Source organism: Schistocerca americana, chromosome 7 (genome assembly GCF_021461395.2).
Source record: "Schistocerca americana isolate TAMUIC-IGC-003095 chromosome 7, iqSchAmer2.1, whole genome shotgun sequence".
NCBI classification, from domain to species: Eukaryota; Metazoa; Arthropoda; class Insecta; order Orthoptera; family Acrididae; genus Schistocerca; species Schistocerca americana.
In genome coordinates, this window is record NC_060125.1 from 620,709,572 (window position 1) to 620,737,073 (window position 27,502).

The 27,502-nt window shown below is 43.8% G+C and overlaps 1 protein-coding gene across 1 annotated transcript in view; it reads left to right on the forward strand.

Moving 5' to 3' along the window:
• LOC124623151 (cholinesterase 1-like) overlaps positions 1-27,502 on the forward strand; it is a 267,903-nt gene that overhangs the window by 181,271 nt on the left and 59,130 nt on the right. Inside the window, exon 3 of the mRNA XM_047148941.1 lies at positions 9,953-10,178. Within this exon, the coding sequence (XP_047004897.1) occupies positions 9,953-10,178 (226 nt within the window). The remainder of the gene's footprint in view (positions 1-9,952; positions 10,179-27,502) is intronic.

Consider the following 27,502-nt stretch of genomic DNA (forward strand, 5'->3'; position numbering starts at 1 on the left):
AACTTAGAACTACTTAAACCTAACTAACCTAAGGACATTACACACATCCATGCCCGAAGCAGGATTCGAACCTGCGACCGTAGCGGTCACGCGGTTCCAGACTGAAGCGCATTTAACCGCACGGCCACACCGGCCGGCCTTGGTACTCTCTAATCACCGATTCTGCCACTGGCTGAATTCTATGTATGAGGCAACTGGACAGGATCTTGTAGCAGACGTTAAGCAGGGCGATTCCTCGACAGTTGTCACATTTCAGTTTGTCGCCCTTCTTATGTACTGGCAAATCAGAGCTGTTTTCCATTCTACTGGTCGTTCTTCTTTGCTCCATATTGCCTGTATCAGTCGGTGTGTTCTTTCTGCAAGTTTCTCTCCTCCTGCCAGGATCATTTCAGCCTGTATTCCATCTTCACCTGGACTCTTATTCTGCTTAACATGTCTAATTCTGATTTTTCTCTCATCCATCGTAGGTGGGGGATAATCTGCATCGGCTGTAATTGGGTACTGGGAATCAAACTGCAGTTCTGGTTCATCACAACTTAGCAGCTGTCGAAAGTACTCTTTCCATCTCTCAGCTATGTCGCTATCGTTCGTCAGGATCTTATCACGGGAATCTTCGACAAATTTCTGCTTGCCCTGGTGACCTCTGCAGAGGTACTTCACCTTCAGAAACATTTCCCTAGTCTTTTGTCCTCTGAAGTCTGTTTCTGCTTCAGTGATGATATCCCTTATATATTTCCTCTTTGCCCTTCTCAGAGTTGCTTGTGTAGCCTTTCGGACCTCCTCAAATTGTGCTTTGCCCTGTGCCAGATTTCAGAATTCTCCCCTTCAGCCACTTTCTCCTGGCTTCCTTCCTCCTTTCCAGGGCATCTGCACATTCCTTTCCAAACCAGATGTTCTTGCCCACTGTATTTCCCATAAGTGTTTCCTTTGCCGTATCCCTAACTGAGCTCGGTATGTTCCCCCACATTAATTCAAGGTCCTGATTCGCGTTCATTCACTGAATGCTTCAAAGCGGTTACTGAGTTGCACCTGGTATTCGGTCTTCGTTGCTTCATCTTTTAGTTTCTCCACATGGTACCTGTGGTGTCACCGCCAGACACCACACTTGCTAGGTGGTAGCCTTTAAATCGGCCGCGGTCCGTTAGTATACGACGGACCCGCGTGTCGCCACTATCAGAGATTGCAGACCGAGCGCCGCCACACGGCAGGTCTAGAGAGACTTCCTAGCACTCGCCCCAGTTGTGCAACCGACTTTGCTAGCGATGGTTCACTGACAAAATACGTTCTCATTTGCCGAGACGATAGTTAGCATAGCCTTCAGCTACGTCATTTGCTACGACCTAGCAAGGCGCCATGTTCAGTTACTATTGATATTGTAAATAATGTACAGACAAGAGCTACGTTCAACATTAATGGATTAAAGTTAAGTATTCCACCAGCTACATCCTTTTTTTTCTAGTCTAGAGAGTAGGGTGCTTGAGATTTGCTGATGACATGGTCCTTCTAGCCACAGGGGAAAAAGAATTACAGGATTTGGTGGACACCATTGCAACTAACGGAAAAAATATGGAATGAAAATTAACACAAATAAAACAAAAGTATTGGCAATAGGAGGAAATAAGGAACTAAAAAGTGTGCTGAATGGAGAAAAACTAGAACAGGAGCAAAATTTTAAGTATCTTGGAAGCAGGATAGACACCGACTGGAAGTGCACCACAGAAATTAAAACAAGGATAGCAATGGCAAAAGAGGCGTTTTATAAGAAAAGGAGAATCTTCTGCAGCGGTATGGACAGAGAACTCAGAAAGAGACTCATAAAATGTCTTGTATGGAGTGTTATTCTATATGGCGCTGAAACATGGACTATGAGGAAAAAAGACAGAGAAAGGCTGGAGGCTTTTGAGATCTGGACATGGCGGAAGATGGAAGGAATAAGTTGGATGGACAGAGTAAAAAATGCAGAGGTACTGAGAAGAGTGGGAGAGAAAAGGCAGTTACTAGATGTAATAAAGAGAAGAAAAAGAAATTGGATTGGGCATATATTAAGAAAGAATGACGGACTGATAAAAACAGTTTTAGAAGGTTATGTAGAAGGGAAAAGGAAGCGAGGAAGGAAGAGATTCCAGATACTGGATGACATGATGGACGGTACAACATACAGCAGCCTTAAGAAGGAAGCAATGGATCGCAGAAAATGGAGAGGCAAAGGACCTGCTAATATAGCAGATAACTGATGATGATGATGAGATTCCTTGTCCTGTTCCAGACCTCACGCCAGCCTGCGTGAGCTAAAACGCGTGCCTTTCGGCTTCCTCTATTAAGCCTGGGTTGGCTCTCCTGCCAATCCACAACATTTTGTGGATGGGATCCAAATTGGCGTGACCACTCCGTCCAGCTTTCCAGTGCAGCATCAAAAGGTCGAAAAGTTGGCGCAACAGCGTGTTGTGGCTGCTGTAGCAGTGGAGCGGCGGCTGCCGCATCGTTTTGCATTGCTCGTTGACCCTGGAGTACCTTTCAACTCTTTTTAACTGATGTCCCGTTCTTCCTATACACTGTATGTTTAAAAGGCCTCTGACCAGGAAATGATCACTCCCACCTTCGGCATTCCGCGCTGTCTTAACGCCAAACAAACATCTCTTGGCTCTTAGATCAGTGGCAACATGGTCTATTTGATTTATAGTTCTCTAATCTGTTGACACCCAGGTTTCCTTATGTGTGTTTTTCCGATGGAAGTTTGTGCTGGAAATGGACAACCCTGATGATGTAGCGAAACTGATGAACTTCACCTCATGATCATTGCTTAGGTGGTGTAGACTGTGCCTTCCCATTGTCTCTTGGAACATTGGCATTTATATCCCTGCCCACTGTTAGAACAGATATTCTTGGGTAGACTGATACGAACTCTGAAACATTAGTGGCTGAAGTCTTACTGACGCACAAACCAGTGCCTAACAGATGACCTCGTTCACGGGCTCCATACAAAATAGTGCAGTTTTCAACATCCAATGCTGCCAGCATCTTCCCACCGGATTCCTTGCGGTGCAACTAGGTCTAGTTCGTACCTCTGAATTTCTTTGACAACACTGATTGTAACTCCTGTCTTGTACAGACTTCTTACATTCAACGTTCCAAATCGTATGAAAGATATACAATGAATATATAATATAGTTTGCACGCATAGTGCAAGACACAAGTCACCTATCAGAAATAACTCATAAAAACGGTGTTATTGCAATGCAAACATTAATCCTGTGCGTTCATTGTCCAATAATATGTACGGGTATAAGCGGCAAGGACCCTATGTTTTATTTTATTTTTATATAATTTTAACTTTTTAATGGAATAGCATGAAGCATAGCGTCAGACAACTAAGGTACAATTGTAAGAAACGATAAAAGTGTACAAAATAACGTAAACCAATAAACAGTCGTATTGGGAAACGACTATGCTATTTACCCAACGAACGTCATGACACAGAGGTGTCAGGTACTACTTAATATGAGAAATTCAGTAAAATAGGCATTCGTGTAATTAACCATCAGAGTAGTGACGGAGCAAGGAGTATAAGAAACGTGACCCAACCACCAATGACAGACAAGCAGATCGGGTATCGAGGAAGTAGCTATTCTGTGACCACTAGGTGAATCTACTGAAAACAAAACACGCAAGGACAACCCGATACATTAGCGTAACAGTAAGAGTGGCGACATTGGAAAACGTCAACAAAATATCCATACCCACTTGCTACCAGACGAGCGTCAATGAAACAAGAAGGTCAATCATCATAGACGAAAATACGAATAACGGACAGACAGGAAACCTGTGTTTGGAAAAGTATATCACGCAACTAGATCGGCAAGGAGGCCAAGAAACTAACGCAGTAGGCTACCAGGTCGTCTATGAACTGAAGGCAGCATAACGAAGTACAACGAAATTACGTAAAGCCGAGCCAGCATATTATAAAAAGCGAAGAGTGTTACTACACATAGCGGTAGTCTTCACTGGTGAATATTCTTAAAAGATGAAATAAATGAGGTAGGTTCAAATGGCTCTGAGCACTATCGGACTTAACATCTGAGGTCATCAGTCCCCTAGAACTTAGAACTACTTAAACCTAACTAACCTAAGGACAGCACGCACATCCATACCCGAGGCAGGATTCGAACCTGCGACCGTAGCGGTCGCGCGGTTCCACAATGAAGCGCCTAGAACCACTCGGCCACATCGGCCGGAAATAAATGAGGAAGGGAACTAATAACTATTATAACCAATAATGACAACCGTGTTCAACAGATAACGTAAGAATGCCAGTAGAGAGAAAATACCAAGAAACTAAAACAAGAAAGTATAAAAAAAATATGAAACAAATTCGCATAAAAAATCAGTACGGGGCCTGTACACATCTTGTGAAAACAGGTGAATCTATAGACATGTCTGACATCTTGTACTGTATCTGATGTCTCGTAATTTTTACATGGGACTTGAAGATAATTCCATTGAGGAGTCGAAACTGGCAGCCTAAATAAAAAGCTATAAAAATAACGGCTGCTGGTTTTTACAATACTTCTGTGCGCTTTCACTCAGAAATAAATGGTAGCATTATTTTCATGACAAAACTCCTGAACTGCTACAGTGTACAGCAATATTTTCACTATAGACGTACTCCGCAAACCACCGAATGGTGCATGGCAGAGGATACCTTGTACTACTACTACTGCTACTACTACTACTAGTAACTCTCATTCCTTAATAAAGACTATGGTCGGGGAATCTGCAGTTGTGGTAGTTCATTTCATAGCAAAGACTACGTAAACAGCTGTATTCTGAAATGATTTTATGCAGGCACTACTGGTTTCGTGGCTTATAGCCAACAGGTGCCTATCTAAACAAAAATAAATAATCAATGATAGTGAGTGACATCAAGATAATACCAAAGCCGTAAGCACCGAATTATGAGAATAGACGAAAACACTACATGGAAAAACAGCATGGCGGAGAATATAGAAGGCCCAACCCTATTAGTTAAAATCACAATGTCCTACGACGGCTATACTACTTAAGAAGGATGCACTTACAACCAAAATGCGAAAATGAGAGATTTATTCTGCTTGATGTCCTCCTGATGGTGCAGCGATCAACTGTGAAGTGTATCGCGTTACCCTCAGGAAACTGAAGAAACGACTTTAGAGTGTTCGTCGCCACAAAAAATGCAAATGAGTTTCTCCTTCTCCATGACAATGCAACGCCTCGCATAAGTCAGCGCCCCCGAGAGGAGCTCACAAAACTTCGCTGGAGTGTTTTTCTTCATCCAGCCTAGAGGCCGCACCTTCCGCCTTCCAGCTGTTTCGCGCAATGAAAGATGCACTCCACGGGAAGCAGTAAGTGGGCGATGGGGAGGTTATTGATGCAGGAAGGTGTCGGCTACGCCCTCAACCAGTAGGATGGTAGCATGCGGGCATACAGCCTCTCTCAGTAAGAAAGCCGTCTCATTGAACGGATATTGTGTTGGAAAAATAGGCTTTTGTAGTCAGATATAAGGAAATATTATTATTATTATTATTATTATTATTATTATTTAAGCATCAAATTGAGAAGGGGAAGCAACATAATCTTACAGATTGAGAAGGGGAAGCAACATATACTTGCGTGGTTCCCTTTCCCGTTTAGAAAGTGCAGCGTACCATTGTGGAACAGTGAGGCTTTGTGCGATTAGAGAAGTAAAGTTCGGTAAGAAATTCCTGTACGCCACTCGCACTGAAAATGTACCCAAGGGCCAGTTTATAACAGAGTTTGAAGAATATTACTGGGAGGGGGATAAAAGTAGTGTGTTAACGTCGGCCTCGACTGTTCTGTCCACACAGTGACACGTCGGACACGGTCGGTCTGTGAAAAAACCTTGGCACATAGAAAGTAAATGATTAAGGTTGTCAAACAACTAAAGCAAACACAAATTTAGATTAACTGACACTATAATTACGAGCTCGGATTTGAAACACATATAACATGTTAACACTTACGTCAATAACAATGACAGAACCTGCGTGATTTGTTATGTCCATAAAAGTTTATAGAACACGTAGAAATTCCATTCATTAACCACCCTGTGTTTTTAACACATGCTAGTCTCACACGCAACAAAATAACAGTATTTATGAATAGATTTAAACGAATTACAAGTCTTATAATGACGCTTATGTAATGGTGCGTCCGTTTTATACAGGAGATAAAAAGAGAGTGATTTCTTCCGGAAGTGGACGATGGGTTGTGCGCTTGTTTTTTGTAACATTCAAATGTTTCCAGAGTCTGTCTTTAATATCGGTGTTTTTCCATGCTCACTGAATTAGTCTATAGTCTCTTAGGCGCGTCAGAGACGCTGGATTCATTTCTCCTTGTAAATCGTCAAAATACATCATTACATTGCGTAGTTAAATATTATACATTGGCAAATGAATGGCTCTTGGCCTCTTTCGTTACTCAAGTCATTGTTTTATGTGACGAGATGTGGCGCTGTGAAAATACATTTCAGTAGTCAAACGAGTAGGGGATAATATGGTGTATTGGAATCGTGAATAGAACCAACGCGTTCTCAGGAACAAAGTATTGCATTACTTATTGAACACCCCTCGTATTAAGGCGAAGAAACGTTCGCGGTGCTCGCGCCGCCGCGTTGTAGAGAGTCCAGAAAAACCACGCTCGCAAATTCAAGTCGCCGCCACTTACGACGATTTATCGTCACATCTGGAAATGTTGAATCTGCCTGCTGCCCTTCAACTGTGGTACGCAGGGTATCATGCGAGAAAAGGGCAAGCTGGGATTCTTACGAGTGATGGTTTCTAGATATGTACTCATTTGTGGAGGGAAGCTTCCTTGCCTGAAGGAAATACAGGGCGTGTCAAAAAGAATCATCCAATTTTTAAAAAAAATTGTAACTATTATGGTATTTGAGATATGTGCGTGAACAACGTACTGTTCGAAAGGGCAAACTCCCGAGTTTTACATGGTTTACGTTAGGTAGCAGCAGTGTGCGCCCAGTTCAGTTCTAGTAAAAATGGTATCGGGACGACAGAAATAGTTTTGTATTCTACGTTTTGCGCAGTGCGCGTCAGTAATAACTGTTCAGCGTGGCATTCGCACTAGGTATGGTGTGGATCCTCGTACAGCACAGAGCACCAGACGATGGCATGAACAACTCCGAGGAACGGGTTGTTTGTGTAAAGGCAAATCGCCGGGTCGTCCCCGAGTGTCTGACGCAAACGTCGAATTCGTCCGCCACAGTTTCACAAGGAGTCCGTAGAAATCCGCCGTGCACCTCGACAACTCAAAATGCCCCACATGTCCGTCTGGCGTGTGTTGTGTCGACGTTTACACGTGAAACCGTACAAAATTCAGCTGCTGCAAGCTCTTCGTGTAGGTGACAAACAAGAACGTGTTTTCTGTAATTTCGTTCTTGGCAAGATAGAGGATGACAGTTTTCGTCCACGCTTAGTGTTTAATGATGGGGCAACATTCCATTTAAATGGAAAGATGAACCGTCAAAATGTGAGAATGTAGGGTACGGAACAACCACATGAAGTTCTACAACATGAGAGTTTTTTGCAGTTTCACGGGAAAAGGTGTATGGTCAATTTTTCTTTATCGAGAAAACTGTTACAGGAAGCACATATCTCGATATGCTTGAGAACATTCTTTTCCCACAGTTGGAGACAGATTCGAACGACTTCATTTACCAACAGGATGGGGCACCGCCATACTGGCATCGAGAAGTGCGGGAATTTTTAAATCGTTCAAATGGCTCTGAGCACTATAGGACTTAACAGCTGAGGTCATCAGTCCCCTAGAACTTGGAACTACTTAAACCTAACTAACCTAAGGACACCACAAACATCCATGCCCGAGGCAGGATTCGAACCTGCGACCGTAGCGGTCGCGTGGTTCCAGACTGAAGCGCCTAGAACCGCTCGTCCACTCCGGCCGGCAATTTTTAAATCAACGGATTACTGAACGATAGATCGGTCGTAGCCTTACATTACTGGCCCCCAAGGTCATCAGACCTTACTGTATGTGATTATTTCTTGTGGGGGTTTATATGAGACTCTGTTTATATGCCCCCGTTACGAACAACAATGAATGAACTGAGACATAGCACAACAGCAGCTGTAACTCAAGACATGCTCGCTACAGTGTGGGAACAATTTGAATACCGCATTGACATATGTTGTGCATGTCAAGGGGGGCCTTATTGAACGTCTATGAAAAGATATAAAAAAACTATTTGAGTTTCACATCCATCAAAAAACAAAAGTCATTGTATGTGTTTGTGTCAAACCGGATGATTCTTTTTGATACATCCTGTATATTGTATTCGAACTTTGAATACGTTCAAGAATCCTCCAGCAACCCAATGTTCGGGGTATCCCTTTACTGCGCTATGCACCTTCAGCCAAATGACAATGGTCGTCTTATTTAGATGGGGAAGCTGCTGACCTACACTACTGGCCGTTAAAATTGCTACACCACGAAGATGACGTGCTACAGACGCGAAATTTAACCGACTGGAAGAAGATGCTGTGATATGCAAATGATTAGCTTTTCAGAGCATTCACACAAGGTTGGCGCCGTGCTGATATGAGGAAAGTTTCCAACCGATTTCTCATACACAAACAGCAGTTGACCGGCGTTGCCTGGAGAAACGTTGTTGTGATGCCCAGTGTGAGGAGGAGAAATGCGTACCATCACGTTTCCGACATTGATAAAGGTCGGATTGTAGCCTATCGCGATTGCGGTTTACCGTATCGCGACATTGTTGCTCGCGTTGGTCGAGATCCAATGACTGTTAGCAGAATATGGAATCGGTGGGTTCTGGAGGGTAATACGGAACGCCGTGCTGGATCTCAACGGCCTCGTATCACTAGCAGTCGAGATGACAGGCATCTTATCCGCATGGCTGTAACGGATCGTGCAACCACGTCTCTATCCCTGAGCCAACAGGTGGGGACGTATGCAAGACAACAACCATAAGCACGAACAGTACGACGACATTTGCAGCAGCATGGACTATCAGCTCGGAGACCATGGCTGCTGTTACCCTTGACGCTGCGTCAGAGACAGGAGCGCCTGCAGTGGTTTAGTCAACGACGAACCTGGGTGCAAGAATGGCAAAACGTCATTTTTTCGGATGAATCCAGGTTCTGTTTACAGCATCATGATGGTCGCATTCGTTTTTGGCGACATAGCGGTGAACGCACATTGGAAGCGTGCGTTCATCATCGCCATACTGGCGTATCACCCGGCGTAATGGTATGGGGTGCCATTGGTTACACGTCTCGGTCACCTCTTGTTCGCATTGACGGCACTTTGAACAGTGGACGTTACATTTCAGATGTGTTACGACCCGTGGCTCTACCCTTTATTGGATCCCTGGGAAACCCTACATTTCAGCAGGATAATGCACGACCGCATGTTGCAGGTCCTGTACGGGCCTCTCTGGATACAGAAAATGTTTGACTGCTGCCCTGGCCAGCACATTCTCCAGCTCTCTCACCAACTGAAAACGTATGGTCAATGGTGGCCGAGCAACTGGCTCGTCACAATACGCCAGTCACTACTCTTGATGAACTGTGGTATCGTGTTGAAGCTGCATGGGCAGCTGTACCTATATATACACGCCATCCAAGCTCTGTTTGACTCAAAGCCCAGGTGTATCAAGGTCGTTATTACGGCGAGAGGTGGTTGTTCTGGGCACTGATTTCTCAAGACCTATGCACCCAAATTGCGTGAAAATGTAATCACCTGCCAGTTCCTTTATAATATATTTGCCCAATGAATACCCGTTTATTATCTGCATTTCTTCTTGGTTTATCAATTTTAATGGCCAGTAGTGTATTTCTATGTATAATTTTTGGTGTCAGTGACATGGTAACATTTCAACAGAGGGCGTGTTTCGGCTGTGCAGTTCTCGCCGCGGCGCGCGCCTGACTCCGAGTCGGAGGACTGCCTGTTCCTGAACGTGTTCGCGCCCGCGCCGGCTCCTGAGGATGAGGACGCGGAGCAGAAACCGCGCGCCGTGCTGGTCTGGCTGCCCGGCGAGGGCCTCGGGATGGCCGACGCGTCGCGCTACGACGCCACGCTGCTCGCCGACAGGGCAGACATCGTCGTCGTCACCGTCAACTACCGAGTGGGTGAGTACCGCGCACAACGGGACCGGCCCAGAATTCGGCTCGCGAGTCGTGCCCTGCGGGTCCTATTACCTATCGCTCGGACCGACGCGGTGCGGTAGGTTAGCCTCAGTAATGACGTGATTTTCGGTTCGTTAGCCTTGCGGCGGCGCGGTTCCTTCCGTCCCCGACCTGCACCTACCTGTGAACATTGTCTCAGCAGATCATCAGTAGGGAAGCCGAGCGAAACCTACCGTACTTCGCCGTGAACTAGGCTGCATTTAAGTCACTAATCTACGTTTCGGGAGAAAGTTTTCACACGAAATGAAAGGTTAGAAATGTTGTCCTTAATTAATATATTCTGAAACTTGGGTGAACAAGTATCACTGCCAAGCCCGTGCTAGTCTTAACACACTCACTCACAATCCCTTTCACTCACGTTAGCAAGTTTATGGTGTTGCATTTCCCGAAAACGTAATAGCTGCAGAAATACGGCTGGTTTTTGATTGAGAATGCTCGCCAGGTCTGTCGGTACCTAATGCAGTCGCAGCTTTTAGCCACCGATCTGCTCAATACGCCACGCGGAATTTGTCTTTTCTCGTCACAAAATTCACTTAAAAATTCCGAAATTTCTACACACCCATCGGAATAATTATGCCGTCACTTTACAACACTTTTGATGTATGAAACACTGCTAGATCCGGCAACTTATCATTTCCGTCGGAACTACTGCTACACACGTCCAAACTGTTTCATGGTTAGGCTCCGACTCCTTTCTAGAATACTCCAAGTCTTCTCTACCAGCAGAGAAAGGCACGCGAAGAATATTGCTGTACCATTGGTCAGTTTACTCAACAGCCAATAGCAAAACAACATTATCCCATGTCAGTCCGCGCTTTTCATCAATAACCAATCGCAAAATAGTAAAGCTAACGACTGCACTTTTTACCGTCGTAATCATCTAATATGCTGAAGTTTTGTTTATGCATAAAGTTATTTACTATTGTTATTTATACCTGAATTAAATTTCCTTTTACCATAAACTTACTTTACAAATCTATTCTACAAAAATCCCCTTTGTCCACATCCATATTTCTCCAAATGTTCCAACACTAAATCCCACTACATAACTCGTTAAACAATTATCTTCATATTAACCTTAAACCACACTCACGCATCATTCATATTGCTAATACACATTTATAACATTTTACATACACAAAAAGACATAATAACACTTTATGAAAATACTAGAACAGTTTATGAAAAACATTCTATTACTTTAGTGCACTCTAGTGGGCACAATCGAAACTAAATCACAGTCCCCCTATCCAATACTGTCCTCTATCGGCTGATACATAAACTACGTGCGCGTCCAGTCTCGCCTCACCATCTGTCACTCTCCAGCTCTGAGACACATTTCCCACTTAACCGCCTCCAAGGCAGGATCGGTATACGGCGCTACGCCTCAGCCTGAGTTGATATTCCATTAGCTTCTGACGCCCTGTTTCCTATCTGTCCGCCCGCCGATTTTTCGAGATTTGTACCGATAATGTTTCGGTATGGTCACTCGTTCAGTTCGGTGCGATTAGTTTACGGCTAGAGTTTGTTGTTTTAGAAATATTTAATGATTATGTTTTACTGGGGAATCACTAGGACGCATCCTAGTGCAAAGTGAATTTGTCGGAAATATGGTTTCTTTATTTTTTTACTATGAATGATTATAACGTCAGAAGAGACATTTTAGGTCAATATTTTCGCAAAATACCTGTTATTAATTGAGAGTTTAAAAATCATCAAATTTAAAGATGTTAGCTCTGCTTAGATGAGTGTTAACCGAAATTACTAATGACTTTGCGTACTTTTTCCTGCAAATGGTTTAGTTATTAATTATCAAAACGCGTTTACAACTTTAAGCTAACAATAGAAAGGCATTTCGTGAAGCCTGATAGTAAAAATATTCCCAAATTTCACGCACTTATGGCTTACGCCCGCATTAAATTCAGCAGAAATAGAGGGTGCACTGCATGTTGTTCGTTGTGGCCAAGCGGTTAAGGCAAGAAAAATGTGGTGCTGAAGGTTGTAGGTTCACGTCCCACAGCGTATAAATTTGTTTCCTCTTCATCTTTATACCTCATTCCAAGACTTTGTTATTCATTGAAGTTAAATATTTTTCTTTATTTATTTATATGTAAGAGCACGCTTTCTCAGTAATATCTTCAATTTCGTGATTCCTGTATGTTTAAAAAATTAAAGATGAAATTGCTACACATGACATTTCTGTACATGAAACACCCACAGTGAGACTTTTAATTTTTTTTCTTGTCACAAATAATTCAAATTTTTTTCCGAATACGTGGCGATGTCTGAGTGTATTGTTAGACAGGAATCTAAGAGCGCAACTTAAATTACTGAGAATGAAAGCGGCAGCTATCATCTTTACACTCTTGCTTGTCACAAGTATTTATCTGTGATTGAATTCTTATCAACAGTAGACAGAGATGAAAGATCTCCATAATACTTTCAGACTATACCACCATACATGAAACATTTTTATTCATCAAATGCATGTTATAAACTTCGATGAACTTCAGTAGCTGTATTCGCCACACGCTTTCGAAAAGACGTTTTTCTAAATTTTGTTTTGAAGAGCCAAATCGTTGATAGATCATATTGGGAACTAGGCTATTCCATTATTTGGCCCTCTAGGAGCGACTTACAACCATATTTTTATGCATCTTCTTATTCTTTGACACTCTCTGGAACAATTTGCCAGATGTTTTTATAGATGAATTGTACAATGTGGTACTACACACCATTCATAACACATTTTTGGAGGAAATGTAAAATCCAAAACAAGATGTCAATTTGAATGAGAGTAGAATGACATAATATGAAAATTTCCAGAACACACTCAAATACCCTATCGTCATGATGCATGTATAGAAACACGTGGTCAGAGAAATTTGGGTTATAATATGTACTTTAAACACACTGTTCGGTACTGTGAAGAATAGCGTGTGCCTGTATCGGCAGATCGTGGCACTGTGCACACTGCAGTATGCATGCGTAGATCTGCAGGTGCTTGCTTTTGATTGGTTGCTGCGAGGAGAACTGACAACAGCATCTCGTTTTGGTAGAACCGTGTGGCATCGCTTCCAAAATCGTTACAGAATAACCTGCAGGCTCTTCTTCGATAACCAGGCTGCTCAGAGTGCTCGCCTACCGAACCGATCAGCAGAGTGGCTGAAAGATGCAGAACAGGGTCCCTGGGAGAAATGCCATAGCGCTCAGCCTCGCTGCACACTTCCCCCACCACCACACCACACTGAGCACGAGGAGGGGGTAGAGGCAAAACTACAAAGGCCCCGTACTTTAATGGCAGTACAGTCGCATTGCATACGGTTTGGTTTTATACCGGGTGTACCGGTATGAAAGGAGCGTTAAGATACAAATGTGTAGATAGGGAACATTTGTTGTGAATGAGCCTTAATTTTTTGTTGTTTGGTTGGTATGACATCTGTTAAAGATATTTAGTATACATCAAGTCATGGAACAAACGACATCATACGTTTTCATCGTGTTGACAATGTCGAATTTTGTACCAGAAAGTGATGATTTGCGGAAAGCATTAATCTTTTGTTTTCATTTGAAAAAAAGGGCTGCAGAGTCGCATCGAATGTTTGTCAAGGGATATGGTGATCATGCTCTATCAGAAGCAACATGCACAAGATGGTTTCAATGGTTCAGAAATAATGATTTTGATGTAAGAAATGAAGAACGTGGAAGACCACCAAAAAAGTTCGAAGACGCCGAATTGCAAGCAATATTGGATGAAGATGATACTCTGAGTCAGAAGCAAATGGCAGCAATGCTAAATGTTGCACAACAAACAATTTCTGACCGTTTGAAAGCTATGGGAAAGATCCAAAAGTGTGGAAAGTGGGTGCCACATGAATTGAATGAAAGACAAATGGAAAACCGAAAAACCATTTGTCAAATTTTGTGCATCGAATTGTTACTGGCGATGAAAAATGGATTTATTTTAAGAATCCTAAACGGGAAAAATCAGGAGTTAATCCGGGACAACCATCAACATCAACTGCAAAACCAGATTGATTCGGCAAGAAGACAATGCTCTGTGTTTGGTGGGATCAGAAAGGTATGGTGTATCATGAGCTTCTAAAAGCCGGTTAAACTGTGAATACTAATCGCTACAGACAACAAATGATCAGTTTAACTATGCATTGATCGAAAAAAGACCAGAATGGGCATGGCAAAGTAATTTTTTTTACACGAGAATGCACCTGCACACAAAGCAAAACTGGTTCAGTATACAATCAAAACACTTGGCTGGGAGCTGCTACCCCACCAGCCGTATTCACCAGACTTGGCCCCTTCCGACTACCATCTGTTTTCATCAATGGGACACGCATTGGCTGAGGAACACTTCGATTGCTACGAATAAGTCGAAAAGTGGGTGTCTGATTGGTTTCCTTCAAAAGACGAACTTTTCTATTGGGATGGTATCCACAGATTGCCAGAAAGGTGGTCAAAATGTATAGAAAGCAATGGTCAGTACTTTGAATAAAATGTTTTTACTTTTCAATTCAAAATTAGTATTTCATTTTCACAAAAAAAAAACACTCATTTCATACCGGTACACCTGGTATTTCACGTTCCGCAACAACATAAATCACAAACGAAATCAATTTACAGTATTATTTATAGCTGTGAGGATGGGTCATGAGTCATACTTGGCTAGCTCAGAGACCTCCACAGGCAGGGGGCCTGGGGTCGACTCACGTCCACAACCGCGCGCGGGCATTGTACGTACGGACGGTTCACATGGACTGCAGATAACAACAGCTTGACGGGGAAACTGCTACAGATCGTCGCGCCGCGAGATCTTCGTCCAACGGTCGCCGTGGCCCACATAGCTTCGTCTCTTGCCCACATCCGTAATTTCCTTGTCGAACTGAGTTACATGACCGAGGATCTACCTACGATGAGGGCGTCGAGCACGAAAGATTACTACCCCATCTATCAGAAACGACAACCCCGTAACAACGTCCAACAACAACAGATTACATTAGATTAGATTAGATTAATACTTGTTCCATAGATCATGAACACGACACTTCGTAATGATGTGGAACGTGTCAGGTTAATAAAAGATGTCTGCACAAGATATTACATTACACAAAATATTGCATGACATTAATGTTTAAGTTGGTTTTTGTCCTTTAATTTATATCTAAAACTTCAGCCAATGAGTAGAAGGAGTTGTCATCTAGAAATTCTTTTAATTTATTTTTAAATGATAGTTGGCTATCTGTCAGGCTTTTGATGCTGTTTGGTAGGTGACCAAAGACTTTTGTGGCAGCATAATTTACCCCTATCTGTGCCAAAGTCAGATTTAACCCTGCATAGTGAAGATCATCCTTTCTCCTGGTGTTATAGCTATGCACACTGCTATTACTTTTGAACTGGGTTGGATTATTAACAACAAATTTCATAAGTGAATATGTGTACTGTGAAGTTACTGTGAGGATCCCTAGATCCTTAAATAGATGTCTGCAGGATGACCGTGGATGGGCTCCAGCAAATATTCTGATTACACGTTTTTGAGCAATGAATACTTTTCTACTCAACGATGAATTATCCCAGAATATGATGCCATACGAAAACAGTGAATGAAAGTAGGCATAGGAAGCTAATTTACTGAGATTCTTATCACCAAAATTTGCAATAACCCTCATAGCATACGCAGCTGAACTCAGATGTTTCAGCAGACCATCAATGTGTTGCTTCAAGTTTAGCCTCTCATCAATGGACACACCCAAAAATTTTGAAAATTCTACCTTAGCTACAGACTTCTGTTCAAAGTCTATATTTATTACTGGAGTTGTGCCATTTACTGTACGGAACTGTATATACTGTGTCTTATCAAAATTTAAAGAGAGTCCGTTTGCTAAGAACCACTTAATAATTTTGTGAAAAACATGATTTACAATTACGTCACTTAGTTCTTGGTTTTTGGATGTTATCACTGTACTTGTATCATCAGCAAAAAGAACTAACTTTGCATCTTCATCATTGTGGAATGGTAAGTCATCCAAACATCCGCTGGATCAGGGTGTGGCGAGCCATCCACACCCCATACCTGCCCACGTACGCTCGTTCCCTGAGGTATATGGTGGTGAACGGCAAATTAGCCACACGCCAGCACCTCCATTCCATCCACCTCACCGACAACCCTTTGCGTCCGCACTGTGCCGTCGTCCTTTCGGATTCGCACCGCCTGACATGTGCTATGACAGGCAGATGCTGGCATCTTGTACAGCGTATGCTGGCGCTTCTGCTGCAACGACAGCCAGAGTCTGTCACGCCAGACGAACTCCTACACTCAGGTACCACTTACTTTCCCCACTACAAGAACGAACGCCAACTGGCTGTAGAGCATGGTGCTGTATCACATTTTGCAAGCCGCTCTGGACTTGTGGGTCCACCTGATGACGACTCATGAGGCGTTCCACCACATGCATTGCACCGCACACGACTATCAAACTATTTAGGCGCATTATTCGAGGATCCTCCTGCCCATTGGGGCGTTCCGAGTACTAGAAGGCACACTTAAAAATGATTCGCGGCACACGATTGATCGTCAGAGCAAACGGTTTAGAGGGAGTTCCACTTACATTCATTACGCGAAGACGACTCAGAAGCTTCTGGTAGCAGTAGCAGGATCCCCTTATATATAAAACTAAATAAATACATGGGAAATATATACAGGGCTATTACAAATGATTGAAGCGATTTCATAAATTCACTGTAGCTCCATTCATTGACATATGGTCACGACACACTACAGATACGTAGAAAACTCATAAAGTTTTGTTCGGCTGAAGCCGCACTTCAGGTTTCTGCCGCCAGAGCGCTCGAGAGCTCAGTGAGACAAAATGCCGACAGGAGCCGAGAAAGCGTATGTCGTGCTTGAAATGCACTCACATCAGTCAGTCACAACAGTGCAACGACACTTCAGGACGAAGTTCAACAAAGATCCACCAACTGCTAACTCCATTCGGCGATGGTATGCGCAGTTTAAAGCTTCTGGATGCCTCTGTAAAGGGAAATCAACGGGTCGGCCTGCAGTGAGCGAAGAAACGGTTGAACGCGTGCGGGCAAGTTTCACGCGTAGCCCGCGGAAGTCGACGAATAAAGCAAGCAGGGAGCTAAACGTACCACAGCCGACGGTTTGGAAAATCTTACGGAAAAGGCTAAAGCAGAAGCCTTACCGTTTCCAACTCATTGATTGGGACATGCTGCGCCGAGTGTGGGAGGAACTAGATTATCGGCTTGATGTCTGCCGAATCACTAAAGGGGCACATATCGACATTTGTGAATGCCTAAAAAAACTTTTTGAGTTTTTGTATGTGTGTGCAAATCATTGTGAAAATATCTCAAATAATAAAGTTATTGTAGAGCTGTGAAATCGCTTCAATCATTTGTAATAACCCTGTATAGATGTATACTTATAAAATAAGTGAGTTGTAGACACTTGTGAGAAGCGACACTTGTGAGAAACTGGAATGTGGCGACACTTGCGAGAAATCCGGGATGCTAAGGGACCGGCACAGGGTGTGTCGCAAATGCTGCGCCACTACCTGCTCGGACACTATCTGCTGCCGCTTCGTGTGACTGAGCGCTCGACTTGTGCCGGCCCGGGCAGCTGCCGAGGGACATTCACACTCCTCCAGTGCAGCCAGGCTACATTATTTCAGAATTTTTTTGGGCAAGGAAGAGTAGCCTTAGTCAAATTAGAAATCGGAGCTGATTTTGCCCCCACGATATCATGTCAACCATTGGTTGTAGCACAGTCATGCGTAAGACCTTTTTCATTGGAATTTTTGTTCTCATTAATCTTACATAGGGCATAATTTTCGCTCAACCTCATACTTAACGATGTATTTTACAGAAACTAGGTTGTTGTTGTGGTCTTCAGTCCTGAGACTGGTTTGATGCAGCTCTCCATGCTACTCTATCCTGTGCAAGCTTCTTCATCTCCCAGTACCTACTGCAACCTACATCCTTCCGAATCTGCTTAGTGTATTCTTCTCTTGGTCTCCCTCTACGGTTTTTACCCTCCACCCTGCCATCCAGTACTACATTGGTGATCCCTTGATGCCTCAGAACAAGTCCTACCAACCGATCCCTTCTTCAAGTCAAATTGTGCCACAAACTTCTCATCTCCCCAATCCTATTCAATACTTCCTCATTAGTTATGTGGTCTACCCATCTAATCTTCAGCATTCTTCTGTAACACCACATTTCGAAAGCTTCTATTCTCTTCTTGTCCAAACTATTTATTGTCCATGTTTCACTTCCATACATGGCTACACTCCATACAAATACTTTCAGAAACGACTTCCTGACACTTAAATCTATATTCGATGTTAACAAATTTCTCTTCTTCAGAAACGCTTTCCTTGCCATTGCCATATTCTCTCTACTTCGACCATCATCAGTTATTTTGCTCCCCAAATAGCAAAACTCCTTTACTACTTTAAGTGTCTCATTTCCTAATCTAATTCCCTCAGCATCACCCGACATAATTCGACTACATTCAATTATCCTCGTTTTGCTTTGATGATGTTCATCTTATATCCTCCTTGCAAGACACTGTCCATTCCGTTCAATTGCTCTTCCAAGTCCCTTGCTGTCTCTGACAGAATTACAATGTCATTGGCGAACCTCAAAGTTTTTATTTCTTCTCCATGGATTTTAATACCTACTCTGAATTTTTCTTTTCTTTCCTTCACTGCTTGCTCAATATACAGATTGAATAGCATCGTGGAGAGGCTAAAACCCTGTCTTACTCCCTTCCTAACCACTGCTTCCCTTTCATGTCCCTCGACTCTTATAACTGCCATCTGGTTTCTGTACAAATTGTAAATAGCCTTTCGCTCCCTGTATTTTACCCCTGCCACCTTTAGAATTTGAAAGAGAGTATTCCAGTCAACATTATCAAAAGCTTTCTCTAAGTCTACAAATGCTAGAAACGTAGGTTTGCCTTTCCTTAATCTTTCTTCTAAGATAAGTCGTGGGGTCAATATTGCCTCACGTGTTCCAACATTTCTACGGAATCCAAACTGATCTTCCCCGAGGTCGGCTTTTATAGAAACCGAAATGTTTTCCATCTTCAAGCCCTCACCCAAAATTTGATATGATAGGAGTGGCAACCTTTTACCATATATTAAAAGGAGCCAACTAAAGAATTTGGTTTCGGTAAAAACTATTTCTTTAGTTATTTCGAAATAAATCTCAATTTTTCCGTAACACGCAGGGAAGTGTACTGAGGTCTAATGTGAGTCCTGCTAGCAATTAGCGTTAAGGAATGCAGTTTATGTATTGAAACAAGATGTGTTCATCGTCCACTCAAACAGCCACTGTTTCTCAAATTCTATACACAAAAATGCTGATTGTGATTGTTAGAAAAGCTATGACTTTTCAGACACCATTAGTGAATCTTTTACAGTTTGCGAGAGACATTTAGCCCACTTTGTGTCGTTTCCAGGGAACGCCACGAGGAGGTAGTCTCTCTTCGTCCCGCATTATATTCATTTACGATATTTACAGGATGATTATTTATTTACAATTTTTACAATAGGGCTATCGGCGTGAACTGAACCCCTTTTCGATATTTACAAGTGTTGCTGTAGCTTCAGCCATTTCCTTTTCATTGTAATTTCTGTGCATAAGCCACGCAAGTAAGAAATGATTTTATATTGCCGTCAACTTGGAGTCTTTTAAGGGTCTTAGAAACTATCCCATCTGTCTGACTTGAGGACTTCTTTCTTCTTTTCCCTCCTAGATTTAAAACTAGTCGGTGTCTATGATATTCTGCGTCTTCTCTGAGAATTTTACTAAGGATTAAAAATTTGGATGAACCTTCGAAATTAATGTTTTTATCCTCCAATTCCATCCTTCTGAAACACTGTTGGTGCGGTGACGCATTCCTGCGCAGTTCCATATATCTCTTGCCATGTCTCCATTATCCAGCCATTGTTCAACAAAATAGTCGTAAAAATCCTGCAGTTTTTCATTATCTGGCGTGTTCTCCTGAATGCATAGCCCACCCATCATCTAACATGTCCAGGGGAATGTGAGCCAGAGCGGAACACAATCTTATGTGAAAACGAATTTCTTCGTTTTCCTTGTAGGCAGCAACAAGGCCGCAATTCTGCACTTGCCTCCACACGCACTGATCGAAGTGGTAGTTGCAGCCATTAATCTTTGCATCAGGAAACAAATGTGTTACTGATTGGATGACTGCAGCTTCAAAATCCATCATGATAGCTGTAGGATTCCATCCAGGTATGTTGCTCTCAACAGCTGTGGAAAAGCGATCGTACGTTTCTCGCTTTTTGTTGGGTAGCAAGGCGTACACGGTTGGAACTGTGTTTGTTTCCTCCTCAGAACTGGAAATATCGGCATGAACAATAAATAACTGTCCAAACTGCTTGCTGGAGCTTTGAACGTTCCATCGACAAAGAACGAATTGCAGTCTGTTAAAGAGGATGTTCCCCTTTCGCTGGCGAACACCAGTATCCTATCATTTGGTCCTCTGTCGTCATCTGCAAGTAAAAATTTGCTCCCATCATTCATTAGCAAATGATGTTCTTGCAGAAATATTTCTACAGCATCGGTCGGATCTTGTGTAGATCCCATGCTTTTTGCCTGATGCGTTGCAGCGATCGTTTTGCCCTCCTGTGTGACGGCAGTGATGTGACGATGCAGAACTGAACAGTGGTGTGCTACCTGTTTGGTGTCCCTGTAGACTGCCCACTACCTGCTCGGCCGCGTCTCCTCACACCTGTCGCTCCTCACAACTGTCGCTCCTCACAACTGTCGCTCCTCACAACTGTCGCTCCTCACACCTGTCACTCCTCACACCTGTCGCTCCTCAAACCTGTCGCTCCTCACAACTGTCGCTCCTCACAACTGTCCCTCCTCACAACTGTCGCTCCTCACAACTGTCGCTCCTCACACCTGTCGCTTCTCACACCTGTCGCTCCTCAAACCTGTCGCTCCTCAAACCTGTCGCTCCTCACACCTGTCGCTCCTCACACCTGTCGCTCCTCACACCTGTCGCTCCTCACACCTGTCGCTCCTCACACCTGTCGCTCCTCACAACTGCCGCTCCTCACAACTGTCGCTCCTCACAACTGTCGCTCCTCACACCTGTCGCTCCTCACAACTGTTGCTCCTCACAACTGTCCCTCCTCACAACTGTCGCTCCTCACACCTGTCGCTCCTCACACCTGTCACTCCTCACACCTGTCGCTCCTCACACCTGTCGCTCCTCACACCTGTCGCTCCTCACACCTGTCGCTCCTCACAACTGTCGCTCCTCACAACTGTCGCTCCTCACAACTGTCCCTCCTCACAACTGTCGCTCCTCACAACTGTCGCTCCTCACAACTGTCGCTCCTCACACCTGTCGCTCCTCACAACTGTCGCTCCTCACAACTGTCGCTCCTCACAACTGTCCCTCCTCACAACTGTCGCTCCTCCGCTCCTCAAACCTGCCGCTCCTCAAACCTGCCGCTCCTCAAACCTGTCGCTCCTCACAACTGTCGCTCCTCACAACTGTCGCTCCTCACAACTGTCGCTCCTCACACCTGTCGCTCCTCACACCTGTCGCTCCTCAAACCTGTCGCTCCTCACAACTGTCGCTCCTCACAACTGTCCCTCCTCACAACTGTCCCTCCTCACAACTGTCGCTCCTCACAACTGTCGCTCCTCACAACTGTCGCTCCTCACAACTGTCGCTCCTCACACCTGTCGCTCCTCACACCTGTCGCTCCTCACAACTGTCGCTCCTCACACCTGTCGCTCCTCACACCTGTCGCTCCTCACAACTGTCACTCCTCACAACTGTCGCTCCTCACAACTGTCGCTCCTCACAACTGTCGCTCCTCACACCTGTCGCTCCTCAGACCTGTCGCTCCTCGCAACTGTCGCTCCTCGCAACTGTCGCTCCTCCCAACTGTCGCTCCTCACAACTGTCGCTCCTCGCAACTGTCGCTCCTCGCAACTGTCGCTCCTCACACCTGTCGCTCCTCACACCTGACGCTCCTCAAACCTGTCGCTCCTCACACCTGTCGCTCCTCACAACTGTCGCTCCTCACAACTGTCGCTCCTCACAACTGTCGCTCCTCACAACTGTCGCTCCTCACAACTGTCGCTCCTCACAACTGTCGCTCCTCACAACTGTCGCTCCTCACAACTGTCGCTCTTCACAAATGTCGCTCCTCACAACTGTCGCTTCTCCCAACTGTCGCTCCTCACACCTGACGCTCCTCACACCTGACGCTCCTCAAACCTGTCGCTCCTCACAACTGTCGCTCCTCACAACTGTCGCTCCTCACAACTGTCGCTCCTCACACCTGTCGCTCCTCAGACCTGTCGCTCCTCACACCTGTCGCTCCTCACAACTGTCGCTCCTCGCAACTGTCGCTCCTCGCAACTGTCGCTCCTCGCAACTGTCGCTCCTCACAACTGTCGCTCCTCACAACTGTCGCTCCTCACAACTGTCACTCCTCACAACTGTCACTCCCCGCAACTGTCGCTCCCCGCAACTGTCGCTCCTCGCACCTGTCGCTCCTCACACCTGTCGCTCCTCACAACTGTCGCTTCTCCCAACTGTCGCTCCTCGCAACTGTCGCTCCTCGCAACTGTCGCTCCTCACACCTGTCGCTCCTCACACCTGTCGCTCCTCACACCTGTCGCTCCTCACAACTGTCGCTCCTCACAACTGTCGCTCCTCACAAATGTTGCTCCTCACACCTGTCGCTCCTCACACCTGTCGCTCCTCACAACTGTCGCTCCTCATAACTGTCGCAACCCCAAATAAGTGAATTTGATCCAGTGAAGTTCTCTAGATCCTATCGAACCCCTTTCCTTTCCTTGATGCTGAGAGGGTGGGAATGGGATATTGTGGTCAGGCCTCGGAAGACAACCCCTGCCCTCTTTGCTCCCGACCCTTCTCTCAAGCCCTTACGGAAAAAAAGTCGGTAGAGCACTTGCCCACGAAAAGCAAAGTTCTCTAGTTCGAGTTTCGGTCCGGCACACAGTTTTCATCTGCTGGGAAGTTTCATGTCAGTGCACACTCTGCTAAACAGTGAAAATTTTGTTCTGGATTGTTTAATTATTTTTGACACGCTGAAGACATAACGACACTTTTATCTGATACAGTGTGTCGGCATACAGACTGATACAGACGGTTTCACAGATTGTCACTCTCAGGTTGCCACATAATCGTGACTTATTTAGTTTCATAACGGAGAAAAGGTCTTTCATACACATATCTTGATCAAAATATTGTAGCACTTTTGCAACCTTACTGTGCAGATGTGAAAACTGAAGAAAGCAATGTAGATGACCTGGACAATTTCAACGTAAAATGATTTGCCTTTAAAACGGGAATTACACTACAGATTAGTCAGTTATATCTGCACATGCAGAGGGATGCTGTCACCTGAAACAGTCTCAAAAACAGCTCGAAAACAAATGTAAGATTGGCAGAGTCCTCAAAAGGTTTAGAAAACTACCATTGCAATTATTTCAAGGATTAGTTATTTTAGGGAACTGGAATGCGTTTGTCAGAATATGTCCCTTCCGTAACATGATTTTCTGTTCAATTGGATTCGCATCAAATCAGAAGGAAGTTGTTTGTCATCTTGCAGTGTCTTACTGTGGGCAGTATGCAGAAACGTTCACATAAAACGCGAGGTCTGCAATCCATTCTGGATGCTCTAATTTTCGTTCCTGCACGCCTTTTTCCTTCATAAATTCAACAATAGCGAGTTTTAAATCGAAAAATCGTTCCAGAGATAGCCCTTGATTTAACCAGCGTACTTTACCGTAATACATAAATTCTTTATATGCTTCGTTGAATCCCATCAAAAACTGTTGCAAGTGACATTGGAATAATGCGCGCTACTTCAGAAATTTTACTATTTGTAGCACCAATTTATTCTCAAGCTGCACGCCTGCAAATTTAGCACAGAGTGCTTCTTGATGTATAGGACAATGAATCTCGTCTGTCAACTGTTGTACTTTTTCATTTTAATTGTCAATAAAATCTTTAAACTCCTCGTGCATGGTATTTTAATGTCGTTTCATAGCAAATTTGCATTCCCCATTGCTCACGCAGCTGGAAAATATATGTTGAGAATTTTCATCCCGCTCTTCCGTCATTCTCATTCAATTTTCAAAGGCTTGCGACGATACATCGCCAGAGGGCCTCTTTTTGTACAAACACACATTAGACCTGTGAACTTCCTTCACGCCACGAACAAATAGGGAAAGATAAACAGCGTTGACGTCACGGTTCTGCCGAACTGAAGAGAGTTGTGCCAACCGGAAAACATCACCCGCAGCACTAAATGAAATTATATAGATTGAAGGTAGAGGGGGAGAATGGAAAGGAAAGAAACTGTTGATGTCAGCTGCACGGGGACTTCAAACGGAATCAGCGGCGACGAGTGAAAAGGTGTGTCTCTGCCCTCTCTCTCTCTCTCTCTCTCTCTCTCTCTCTCTCTCACACCATCTCTTCAGTTTACATAATATGTATCACAGCCGCGAATTCCGCGTATCTGTTCTTTGGGACATGTCCTTCAGAATAGACACCACACAAAATAAAGGAAATAAGAGCTACGAACGAAATACCTCTATTGGCGTTCAAAGTGAACTACATTAGCAACAACACACACACTTCTGACATCGCGTATCTGTTCTTTGGGACATGTCCTTCAGAATAGACACCACACAAAATAAAGGAAATAAGAGCTACGAACGAAATACCTCTATTGGCGTTCAAAGTGAACTACATTAGCAACAACACACACACTTCTGACATCGCTTGTAAACTGTCATCAAACGTTTGTTGTTGAATCGCTCGCGCCGCCGTGGTTGCGCGTCATTGGATATTCGCATCATTACAGAGAATGAGACGCTGCTACAGTACGATCCAGAGACCAAGCGACAATCAAAGGCATCGTGTTTATCGTCTTCCCCGCCTCCCTAGGGTAGAAATCGGTAAGTGAAGAAGACCATGCTGTCGAAAACGACAATCAACATCGTCTTAAACTCAGATTTTGTCAGCGGACATTTTTTGGGAGGCGGGAAGGTCGGTGAACGCCTTACCACTGACTGTGACTTGGTCTCCAGATCGTATTGGTAGCAGCGGCTCTCATCTCCTGTAATGATGTCAATACGCAACAATTTGTGATCACGGTGCTTCGAGCGAGTCCACGAGAAGCGTTCGCGCACAGTTCTCAGCAGCTTCACAATCGATATCAGAAGCGTGTTATAACTGATGGTGATTGCTTTGAAGGCCAGTAGAGGTATTTTGTTTGTAACACTGGTTTCTTTTGTTTTTTGAGTCAACTCACCAAACTTCACAGATGCACCTTGTGTATTACCGAGGTGCTTACCCGTTTCATAGTTGATGATTCACGATACTAGTTGCAGGTTGCCTATTAATGCCTTCCTGGGACAACAAAAATTTCACTTTCAATGTTCCATATACATACTGACCGATTTTATAAATTTAAAATACTACAATTATCTGCTGCGTAAGATTTATAATCTTACATTAAGAGTTTCACACCATAAGAGAAGTGTAGAAGATATAAGCTGCGTGTTTGTCTTGAAGCAGTGTAGTTCATTACGCGCAAATTTGTTTATTTTATTTCATTTTTTAATTGATTGATTAATTTTTTTGAGTCGTCATTCTTACTGACTGGTTAGATGCTACCCGCCACGAACGTCTCCCCAGCGCCAACATCTTCGTCTCATAGTTGTACTTGCAACCTACTTCCTCAATTATTTGCTGAATGTATTCCAACTTCTTTGTTCCCCTACAGATTTTACCCTCTACCATTCCTTGTAGTACCGTGGACCTATCATCCTGTCACTTCTTCATGTCAGTGTTGTCCATATGTTTCTATCTTCGCCGATTCTGCGGAGAACGTCCTCATTCTTTAACTTATCATTCCACCTGATTTTCAACATTCTTTTGTGGCACCACACCTCAAACACTGCTTCGATTCTTCTCTTTTCCGTTTTTCCCACTATCCATGATGGGATACCATACAATGCTATGCTCCAAAAGTACATTCTCAGAAATTTCTTCCTCAGATTAGGGTAGCAGACTTTTCTTGGTCAGGAAAGCCCTTCCTGCCTGTGCTAATCTTCTTTTTCTGTCCTCCTTGCCTCGTCCGTCATTGGTTATTTCGCTTGCAAGGTAGCAGAATTCCTTAATTTCCTCTACTTAGTGATCACCAGTTTTGGTATTAAGTTTTTCGCTATTCTCATTTCTGCTGCTTCTAATTACTTTTGTCTCTTTTCGGTTTACACTGTACTCATTAGACTGCTCATTCCATTCAACGCATCCTGCAATTCTTGTCCACCTCCACTGAGGATAGCAATGTCATCACTGAATCTTATCATTGATACCCTTTCACCCTATTCTCCATCCCACTCTCGAACTTCCCTTTTATTTGCGTCATTGCTTCTTCGACGTTCTGGGATGAACAGTATGCGTGAAATACTGCATCCCTGTCTTATACCCTTTTTAATCCCAACACTATGATCCTGATCTTCCAACCTTATTGTTCCCTCTTCGTTCTTGTACATATTGTATATCACCCATCTTTGCTTCTACCTTACTCCTGTTTTTCTCAGAATTTCAAACATCTTGAACCATTTTATATTGTCAAGCGCTTTATCGAGTTCGACAAATCCTACGAATCCTTCTTGTTTACTTCCTTTATCAAGCGCACCCTCACAACTGCCTCTCTCGTGCCTTTATCTTTCCTAGAGCCAAACTGACCGTCATCTAAAGATCCTCAGTTTTCGTTGTCATTCTTCTGTATATTAGTCTTGTTATTTTCTTGAATGCATGAACTATTAAGCTGATTAAGCGGAAGTTCTCGCCCCTATCTGCCCTTGCTATCTTCGAAATGGCGTGCATGATATTTTTCCGAGTCTGATGGTACGTCGCCTATCTCATAGATTCTGCACACCAACTTGAATAGTCATTTCGTTGCCATTTCCCCCAACGATTTTAGAAATTCTGATACAGTGTTACCTATCCCTTCTGTCTTATTTCATCTCAAGCTTTCCAGAGCTCTTCTAAATTCGGACTCTAATACTGGATCCCCTATGATGTCCTTATTGACTCCAATTTCTTCTTCTATTAAGTCACCATGGAGGTCCTCTCCCTCATAGAGGCCTTAACCTACTTTTTCCACCTATCCGCTCTCTCCTCTGCATTT